The sequence below is a fragment of the Ciconia boyciana genome, chromosome 25 (assembly GCF_034638445.1).
Source record: "Ciconia boyciana chromosome 25, ASM3463844v1, whole genome shotgun sequence".
NCBI lineage: Eukaryota > Metazoa > Chordata > Aves > Ciconiiformes > Ciconiidae > Ciconia > Ciconia boyciana.
The window spans coordinates 89554-98680 of record NC_132958.1 but is presented as its reverse complement, the minus strand read 5'-3'; the positions used below and the strand labels follow the sequence as shown (position 1 = coordinate 98680).

The 9127-nt window shown below is 61.0% G+C and overlaps 2 protein-coding genes across 5 annotated transcripts in view; one reads left to right on the top strand and one right to left on the bottom strand.

The window, feature by feature from the left end:
* Nucleotides 1-660: 660 nt before the first annotated feature.
* On the bottom strand, nt 661-2084 carry LOC140643877 (interleukin-1 beta-like). Its single transcript, XM_072846181.1, has 5 exons — nt 2044-2084; nt 1631-1950; nt 1352-1522; nt 1097-1242; nt 661-1009 (listed from the first exon to the last, which is right to left on the bottom strand). The coding sequence occupies exons 1-5, from the start codon at nt 2082-2084 to the stop codon at nt 797-799; spliced, it is 891 nt and encodes a 296-aa protein (XP_072702282.1). The 3' UTR covers nt 661-796.
* A 1964-nt stretch (nt 2085-4048) lies between these two features.
* The window catches only part of OGDH (oxoglutarate dehydrogenase), a 35726-nt gene continuing 30647 nt past the window's right edge, over nt 4049-9127 (top strand). For all 4 annotated transcript variants that reach the window (XM_072846334.1, XM_072846332.1, XM_072846335.1 and 1 more), the window contains exons 1-2: nt 4049-4118; nt 7363-7611. In XM_072846334.1, coding sequence (XP_072702435.1) covers nt 7390-7611 — 222 coding nt within the window. In that variant the 5' untranslated portion in view covers nt 4049-4118; nt 7363-7389. The remainder of the gene's footprint in view (nt 4119-7362; nt 7612-9127) is intronic.

The window sequence follows — 9127 nt, the reverse complement described above, 5'->3', positions numbered from 1 at the left end:
GTGAACGGCATGACGTCACACGGCATGCCAAGCCATGCCATGCCAAGTCATATCGCGCCACGCCGTGCCATGTCACGCCAGACCACGCCAAGCCGTGCCTTACCGCGCCACGCCAGACCACGCCGCGCCGCGCGATGCCGCGCCACGGTGTGACGCCACGCTAGGGCCCACCGGGCCGTGGCTCAGTGCTGGGCGGTGGCAGGGGCTGGGGCGGGGGTGGCAGCCCTGGGGGGCTGCGGGTGACCCCCACCCGTGGGACGCCCACCCCGGCCATCCCCGGGCTGCAGGGTGGGCACGGGGTGGCGGAGGGTCCTGCCTGGGGCCGGCCAGGCCGGGGTGGTCCCTGGGCGGTGGGGCAGCCCCCCCACCCCCTGGGCTTTGCACCCAGGCCTGGGGGGTCCCCGAAAGCAGCCGAAGCAGCGGGATTTTCCCATCCATAAACCACCCCCGCATCATTTAACCCCTGTGAGAGCAACGAGCTGAGCGACGCCATCCTGGGAAGCCTTTTATTTCCACATCACCAACAAATACCCCCATTCCCGATAACAAAAGCACAATATTTCCAATAAAATGCATATAAGTTAAAAGCAAGGGGTAGACACAATAAATATAAAAGCCCTGGACAGACACAATAAATACGTATAAATTGGGGTGACTCGGGCCCACAGGGCCCAGAGCTGCTATTTCACCTGAAATAGATGGGGAGGACGGGGGTCCTGGCCGGAGGGTTTGTACTCGGTACATACAGCCTGAAAACCAGCGACTGCCGGTTGGGTTGGGTCGAGTGCGGGGGCTCTCAGCGCCCGCTCAGCTTGTAGGTGGCAATGTTGACCTGGTCGGGCCGGTCGGTGATGCCGACGGGCTGGCGGGGCTGCAGGGAGGTGCAGATGAACCAGCCGGGGAACGCGGCCGACTCGAAGCGGGTGGTTCTCTCGGACAGGCTGTCCAGACGGTAGAAGATGAAGCGGGTCAGCTCCACGCTGTCAATGTCCCTCCTGATGTCGGCTTCCTGCAACCAGGGCGGGGAAACAAGGTTCAGGGTGGGATGGAGCCCCCAGCCCCACGGGGGACAGAGCCGGTGGGACCCCCCGCTCACCTCCAGCTGCAGCACAGGACCGGTGCTGCTCATCACACACGACATGTAGAGTTGGCAGCCCTTGATGCCCAACGCCACCGGCATCCGCCCGGTCCCTGGGCCGCCCTGCGATGGCCGGGGACGGTACAGAGCAATGTTGAGCTTCACTGCAGGGAGAAGGGATGGGTTAATGGGTGGTCCCGGGGCTGTGGAGCGGCTCCTGGGTGGTCCCGGGACTGAGGATGGGGACATTGGATGGGGACCGTGTCCCCTCACCTTTCTGCCCAGCGGAAGGTCCCTGCAGGTGCAGGGCCACCAGCTGGGTGGGTGACTCCAGCACGAAGCACTTGTGGTTAATGTCGAGGATGTCGAAGGACTGGGAGCGGGTGTAGCGGTAGATGGGTGCCCCAGCATAACTGCTCTCGATCTGCTGGAAGGAGACAGGCTCTGCGGGGAGGAAGATGGTCAGGGGGATGCTGATGCTCCCGGGTCCAAGAGCATCCCCCAAGAGCATTCCCCGGTTGGGGTGACACCCCCGACACCACCCCTCCATACCGAAAATATCACCCAGGAAGTCCCCAAGGTCACTGTCAGCAAAGTCCTTGCGTGCCGGCCGCTTCAGGAGCTTGGTCACAGCCACCACGAGGATGGCGGCCCGGCGAAAGTTCCTGGCAGGGTGTCCCTTGGTCACCGTCACCTGGATGCCCACCCCGGGCGACGTCACCTCCGCGTCCAGGCGGGGTTTCTGGGGAGGAAAGGGGACTTGGGGTGAGAACTCAGCTTCCCCATCATGGGGGTCTCGCCATTCCCACCACTCCAGTGTTACCTTCTGCGGGCAGAGGCAGTCAGGGCCATAAAATGTCTCCTCGTTCAGGCTGAAAGGCAAAGGGAGATGGTGAAGCCAGGGCCACTACGGTACCAGGGCGGCATCGCGTCCCCAGTGTCCCCTCTGGCACAGCCACGCTTACCTGCTGCACTCCAGTGTGTCCAAATTGGGGACGAATGCCATCTCTGCCGCTGACTGCAAAAAACCTGGGCAGAGACTTGCCGGTACCTGTCGAGTGCTACAGCACTTGGCTGCCTGCTCCTGCCTGTCCTGCCCGCAGCGTCGCTTGGGCGCTCTCTGAGCCCGACGTCGGCACAGTGGGTTTTCAAGAGCTGCTGGAAGGAAGCTCCGTCAGAGCGGGATTTCCACGTTTTGCAATGCTCGGGTTTGCCCAGTTCCTCTGGCGAGACCGGGAGGGCCGGGGGGCTGGCTGCCCCCGAGCAGCGCCGTGGGGCTGAGCGAGGGGCCATGCGTGGGGCAGAGCAGGGAGGATGCTTTGGGGCTGGTGTGTGGGGCAGAGCAGGGGGGATGCTCTGGGGCTGGTGTGTGGGGCAGAGCAGGGGGGATGCTCTGGGGCTGGTGTGTGGGGCAGAGCGGGGGATGCTCTGGGGCTGGTGTGTGGGGCAGAGCAGGGGGGATGCTCTGGGGCTGGTGTGTGGGGCAGAGCAGGGGGGATGCTCTGGGGCTGGTGTGTGGGGCAGAGCGGGGGGGATGCTCTGGGGCTGGTGTGTGGGGCAGAGCAGGGGCGATGCTCTGGGGTTAGTGTGTGGGGCAGAGCAGGGGGGATGCTTTGGGATCGGTGCGTGGGGCAGAGGGCAGGGGCGATGTTTGGGGTCAACGTGTGGGGCCGGTGCTCGTGTGCTGGCCCTCAGTGGCCGGGCTGACCCAGCAGGGACTGTCCACCGGGGCCGCGATGACGCCCACCCTCGTCAGGGCCGGGGACTGCGGCTGCCCCGGAAGGGGCCAGTGGCGCAAGCGCTGCCTCTCCGCCATTTCCCCACGGCTTCCTCCTGGGCTGCCCCGGGCCTACGGCACCTCGGCCGGCAGAGCCCTCTCCATCACCCCTCCTGTCCCCACCGCCCCAATATCAGAGGGCGCAGGACCCCGCTGTCCCCTTGGTCCCTTGTGCCCGCCTGCGCCGCCCTGGGGACACGGCTTTTGGGGATGCTGTGCCTTTGGGGACACTCCTCGTCACCATCCTGTCGGCCGGGCTGAGGACACGCACGGCCAGGCTTGCGTGGCCGCGGGCTGTCAGGGTGTTTTCCTGGTGCCCGTTTCACTTCCCGAAAGCGCCGGGCAGCCCCGCGCGGCCCCTCGGCTCGGAGCTGCCGTGGCCGTGACTCACCCGGCAGGAAATTGCCAGCAACCCCAAAACTCCCTGGGGCACCTCCCGCCTGCCCAGCCCTGCCTGCGCCCGCGGCCAGCTCTGCCTGTCCCCCACGCAGGGGCGAGGACCGCTGGCTGTCACCCATGCTGGGATGCCCCCGAAAGCTTGAGGTCCCACAGGCCATGGGTCCCCCATGCCAGGAGGTCCTCCAAACTATGGCGGGGGCCCCCAGGCCGTGGTGGAGGTCCCCAGGCCATGGCGGGGTCCCCGGGCCATATTTAGGTGTCCCCAGGCCGTGGTGAGGGTCCCCAGGCCATGGCGGGGTCCCCAGGCCATGATGGGGTCTCCAGGCTGTGGCAGAGGTCCCCAGGCCATACTAGGCATCCCCCAGCCGTGGTGGAGGTCCCCAGGCCATACTACGTGTCCCCAGGTCAGACTAGAGGTCCCCAGGCCATGACAGGGTTCCCAGGACATACTAGAGGTCTCCAGGCCATTCTAGGCATCCCCAGGCCATGGCAGATGTCCCCAGGCCACACCAGCTGTCCCCAGGCCATGGCGGGGTCCCCAGGCCATGCTAGGTGTCCCCAGGCCATATTTAGGTGTCCCCAGGCCATGGCAGATGTCCCCAGGCCGTACTAAGTGTCCCCACCGCCCAAGCCCCGCCCCCGACGCCTGGCCCCGCCCCTGAAAGGTCCCTCCCACCCGGCGCGCGGAGGCGGCCGCGCAGGCGCCTTGGGACGGGCTCGGAGGGGGGCGTGGCGGCAGGCGGGGAAGGTGTGGCGACGCGGTGACGCAGAGTTCGGGGCGGGGCGGCGCGGGGCGGGGCGGCAGCCGGCGGTTGGGGGCCGCTGTCAGAGCCGGGGCCACGAGCGGGGCGGACGGACGTGCCGGTAGGTGCCGCGGCGGGGCTGGGCCGGGCGGCGGGGGCAGCGCCGGGCTGGACCGTGGCGGGCCGGGGCGAGGGCCAGGGCCGGAAGAGGAGGGGGGTCGCGCCGGGCTGGGGGGCCGCGGCCGCTCCCCGGTGTCCTGGCGCCGCCGCCCGGGCGCCTCGGGGCGGGGGGGGCGGGACTACTGCTAGAAAGGCAGCCCGGCGCGGCCAGTGGGAAGGCGGCTCGGCGCCTCGCGCCGCTCCTATAGGCGGCGAGGGGCGCGAAGCCCGGGCGGCGGCGGCGGGCGCTGATTGGCGGGCGCGGAGCGGGGGCAGGCCCGGCGCGCGCGCGCGGGTGGGTGGGGGGCGGCGGGCGGGGGGTGCCGCGCCCCCTTCCCGCGCCCGGGACCCCCGGGCCCCCCCGGGCCTCCCCGCCCCGTCCCGCCGCGGGGCCGCGCCCAGGGTGCCCCGGTCCGCCCCGCCCGGCGGGTGGATCCCCCGCTCCGACCCGGCGGGGCCTCCCGGGGCGGCCTCGGACGGCTCAGACGGGCGGGGGGGGTCGATGGTGAACCCCCCGGAGAGGGTCAGCGCCTGCCCCCCGCTGCCCCGGGGCCCCTGGCTGCTGCGGGCCCGGAGGCGCCTGGTGCTGGAGCCTCTGCGCTGGGAGCCCGCGGCCCTGGGGCGGCCCCGGCCCCGCCGCTTCCTTTAACGCTGAATTTGTTCGGATTTTAACCCTCCCCTCCAAAAAAAAAGCGCAATTCCCAACTAACAGCCTCCTGGGGCAGATGTCATGGATTCTGGCTGCCAGACGTCAAATTTAGTACCTTAATCTGCTTAACGGTACGCTCTCACCCGTCCCAGCCGTTAATCTGTTATGAATATTCCTGTTGTTTGACCTCTTGGTGAAATTTGGGTCCTGATCTGCCTGTTGGCACTTCCGCTCCTGAACGCCTCTTCAGCTGTAACCCCGTGCGTGAACTTTGTGTTCAGGTGTGACCCCCGTATCGGTTATCTCGGGCTCAGTTTCCTGCGTCCTTGCTCCCGGTCATCGTGCGCTATTTTGATTTACCTTGAAACATCCCTGCTCTGAGCTCGCCCTGGTCTGCGGCACGGCACGGGCTCCGGCACTTTTGGGAAGCCGACCCTTTCTGCGAGAGGCCCTCAAAGACCGGCTGGTTCTGCTCATTTTGGGTCAAACCCTGGTATTAACTCCCCTCTTTTCTAGAGAGGTCACCAGGACACTGCTGAGTGGCAGCACCGAAACCGGACACTAAAGCCGGAGATGCCGCCGCCGCTTTCATCCTAAAGCTTTTTCCTCACCGCGTGCGTGCCTTGTGTGCTGACACCCAATTCGGTCGGCTCTCTAAAATATCTGCGTGTGTTTTGCCGCTTAAATCTGCGGAGGGTAAGCTGGGAAAACATCTAGTGCTGCCACCTCACTGTCTTGTACCTGCCTGCCATTTCTTGCCTGTGACGGTCCTGGTTTGACCGCGGGCAGAAGTGAGTAAGCAAGGTGGAAAGGACGAGTGGTCTTCCCTCCTTCCCCTGGGGACATCTGTAAAACACTTTGGCTGAATTAGAGCGGTCCCAGGTCTTCCTCAGGCTCTCTGGACCAAAATCTTGTGTTTTGAGGCAGGAAGTGTAGCTGCTGCCGTGCTGAGTAGCCAGAACTAGATTCAGCAAGGCAAATCTGGAAGCCCGGCTGATGAAACGCCAGTAATGAAGGTGTATTTTTTTTCTCCAGTCCACTGTGAAACTTCATTTTAATCTGGTGAACGCACGATAGCTGCTTTGACATTGGGCTGCTGCTCGTTAAACTGGTTGGGGGTATGGAAACCGTCCAGTTGGGTCACCTCCAGCCTCGGGTCCTGTCTCTTGCGGGAGGAGCTGGGTGAAAAGGGCAGCTCCGAGAGCTGGCTCCAAGTGCCAGCGCTTCCCCCAAGATGATCTTGCTCCAGCGCTTTCCCTTGGGCTGTGGCTGTTGGTCGGATGCGTGTAACGAGGAGCGTGGTTAACCCTAGGCCCCTCTGTCCGTGCAAGGCTGCGCTCCACCAAGGTGGACGTTGCTGGGGGACCTTTGAGAGGTTCCCACGCCAGCTCTGTGTTGCTTTTCTGGGTTCTCTGGGCAGGGGAGAGCCCCTCTTTGGGTCTTGCAACTGCGTCGGCCTTCTTGGGTCTGAGCTTTTAAGGAGAAGCGATGAAGCGGTCTGTCCTGGAACCCACATCCCAAGTGCTTTGCACCACCATACCTCTGCTTTGCGAGGGGTCTTCCCCGTAGACGGTTTCTTCCCAGCTTTATCCTGGTGCACGTAACACAAACCGGTGAGAAGAAAACCTCGGCCAAGCAGAGTGGTCGTGGGGTGAGTAACGCAGCAAAAATCGAAGCCAAGACCACCTACATGGGAGAGAGACCGATGGAAAAAGCTTCCACGCTGGGTCGGCGTGATAAGAGTTGTCCTCCTGCGGCTTGCGCAGACCTGGAGGAGCGTGCCCCGCTAGACTGGATCAGCTGGACGTAAAGGAAAACGTGACATTCAGTGTTAAAATCCAGCTGGCAACAAATGTTTTCCAGCACCCTTCTGGGCATGGTGCTTTAAAGCGCTTTTCTTTAGACTCGTACAACTGGCTGCGTCGCTGCAAATGGGAGGTTGAAGGGCCAAAGTGTCCAGCTCCTGCTGGAATCTGGGTTTCATAGAGAGGCTTTTCCTGTTTAAAACAAAAAGAGGATTCTCAGAGGAAGAATCAGAAAATCAAAAGAAATCAAAGAATACTTTATGGATTTATTATTGGAAAAGGAGTAAATGTTGTTGGCTAGGAACTAAAGAGGAAAGCACTGCAGGTACCTGATACCTTATACTGTTAATCTGGGCTGCGCTTCGCCATCAAACATGCCTTATTTTGTACGCAGGTGCTGATATAAAAAGGTGCAGATGGCTTTGACGTGCAGCGGCTCGTTTGGGGCCGGCGTTGGGTACCCCACTGAGCAAATCTGCTTTTCACCGTCACGTCAGGGGAGATGACAGTGCCGTGCCGGCAGGGACGGGGGAGGCAGACCTGGCCGTGCCGAACGTCTTGAGCAGAAAATGCGTTTCCCAGCCGTCGGGGACTCGGCCATGCGACAGGGTGGATGGATCTAATCTAAATTTAAAAACTGATCCTAAGCTCAGTTCTCCGTGCTTGCGGCTGACGGGGGGCGGAGGGGGGTGGTCTCTGCTCTGCGCTCTCTGCAATAATTTCTAACCCACTTTTCCCTCCTCTCCCAACAGGAACTTGTGTGAGGCGACAGGACAAACATGCTTAACTTAAGGACTTGTGCGGCAAAGCTGAGGCCGTTGACGGCCTCGCAGACTGTAAAGACAATTTCCCAACACAGGCCGGCAGCACCCAGGACGTTTCAACAGATCAGGTGCTACAGCGCACCGGTGGCTGCCGAGCCTTTTTTGAGTGGGACTAGTTCAAACTACGTGGAGGAAATGTATTATGCTTGGCTGGAAAATCCCAAAAGTGTACATAAGGTAAGGAGCAACCTCGCCAGGATATCGCCTTTGCTTCTCTCTCTGTGTGTCTGAGCAGCGGGTTCAGGTAAGTGCACGCATCTCAAGGAGGACTGAATTCAGCCGGCGGGGCCGGATGGTTGTGGATGGTCCTTCTTCCTCGCTTTGCCCAGAAGAAACGCCAGCGATTCCTTGAGCAAGAGCCAAGAGGAGTTTCTCCGTTCAAGAGGGAATGCCATGGGCTTGTGGGACGCGGGCAGCACCCTGGATCACAAGTGGATACAAGGAATGCCTTCTCCTGGGAATCCACCTTTAACGAGCTCCCAATGCTTTATTTTTTCCATCTCTGATGGCTCATCAGGAGGGTTTATTCTGGAGCGGAGGATGGGGAGGAGGCGGGGGGGGGGGGTGTTATTCTCCACATCTCGACTGGTTTCCTTTTTGCTTCAGGCACGGGTGGTGTTACATGTTGGAGTAGACGGGCTGTAGCTAAGCTTGACTTTGAGCTTGTGTGCATAAAGCCAGGCTGCTGATCTGCAGCCTGGGGAGGGGGACTGGGTCTGGTGGCCAGAGGAATTCCCACCAGCTGCTCCCAAACTTAAAACTGGGAAAGCAACCCAGCCATGGGCAATGTGCGCAGAGGTCTGTCTTGATGTGAATTACTGAAGCTCCTCCAGCGAGGAGAAGGCCAGCTCTTTAACGTAGTGTCCAGTGGGTGAGGGCTCAGCTGGGAAGAGGATTTCTGAAACCCGACTGCATTTTTCCCCATCCCCAGTGTTTCACAAGGAAAATGTTCCTCTAGTGACCACGTCTCAGCATTACCCAGGGGATTTTTAAGACAGTTTCATACATGTCCTGATGTAGAGCAGGGATTTTCTTTATTCAGTAGCACGTGAGCAGTCTGCAAATCAGGACGTGATGGTTAAATGAGCAGTCAAGGGTGAGTAAGGAATCTCATGCCCCAACGCTTGCATCAGCATTGAGTGTGTTTTTGATGGCACCAATCCCACACATCCAAAACGCACTGTATGGCGCTGTAAAGGTCTTAAGCTAGGATCAAAGCTGGATTTTCACAAACAATGTTGACTTTATGCTTCTTTTGAGGCAAACGGGTGGCTGAGCCAAGCAATACAAACTCAGGAAACACAAAGTATGTTGTTTTGGGTTGTGCCCTTTGTCAAATAGTGACTTGAAAGCTATCCAAGCACACGCACGTGTGCAGCCCAGTCCTTCAGAGGTGGGACTGTGAATTAAAAGCCGTGAATCAAAATGCTGTAGTCTAATTTAAAAACAAATGAGGGTTAAATGCTGCTTGTTCCAGTGAGAGGCACACTTGTGTCTTTGACAAGAGTCTTCACGGTTTGATACCAGCTCTTTGATCTAAAGACCCTGCTCAGACTTGAATGTCGCTCCTGAGCAGATGTGAGAGTAAACGTCAAGTCTAACGGGGGCAGCTGGCTGGGAGAAGTGTATTTGGGTCCTGAGGCCAGACCTCTGGATCTCTTCTGGTCTTGTCTCTTTAATGTAGCCCCTGTAG

What these genes read in the sequence shown, in the direction of transcription:
- LOC140643877 (XM_072846181.1), bottom strand. Translation starts at nt 2,084, where the DNA reads ATGGCATTCGTCCCCAATTTGGACACACTGGAGTGCAGCAG. An exon ending in GACACACTGGAGTGCAGCAG is followed by an intron (nt 1,951 to 2,043) that starts GTAAGCGTGGCT and finishes TTTGCCTTTCAG; the next exon opens with CCTGAACGAGGAGACATTTT. An exon ending in GTCCTGTGCTGCAGCTGGAG is followed by an intron (nt 1,010 to 1,096) that starts GTGAGCGGGGGG and finishes CCCTGGTTGCAG; the next exon opens with GAAGCCGACATCAGGAGGGA.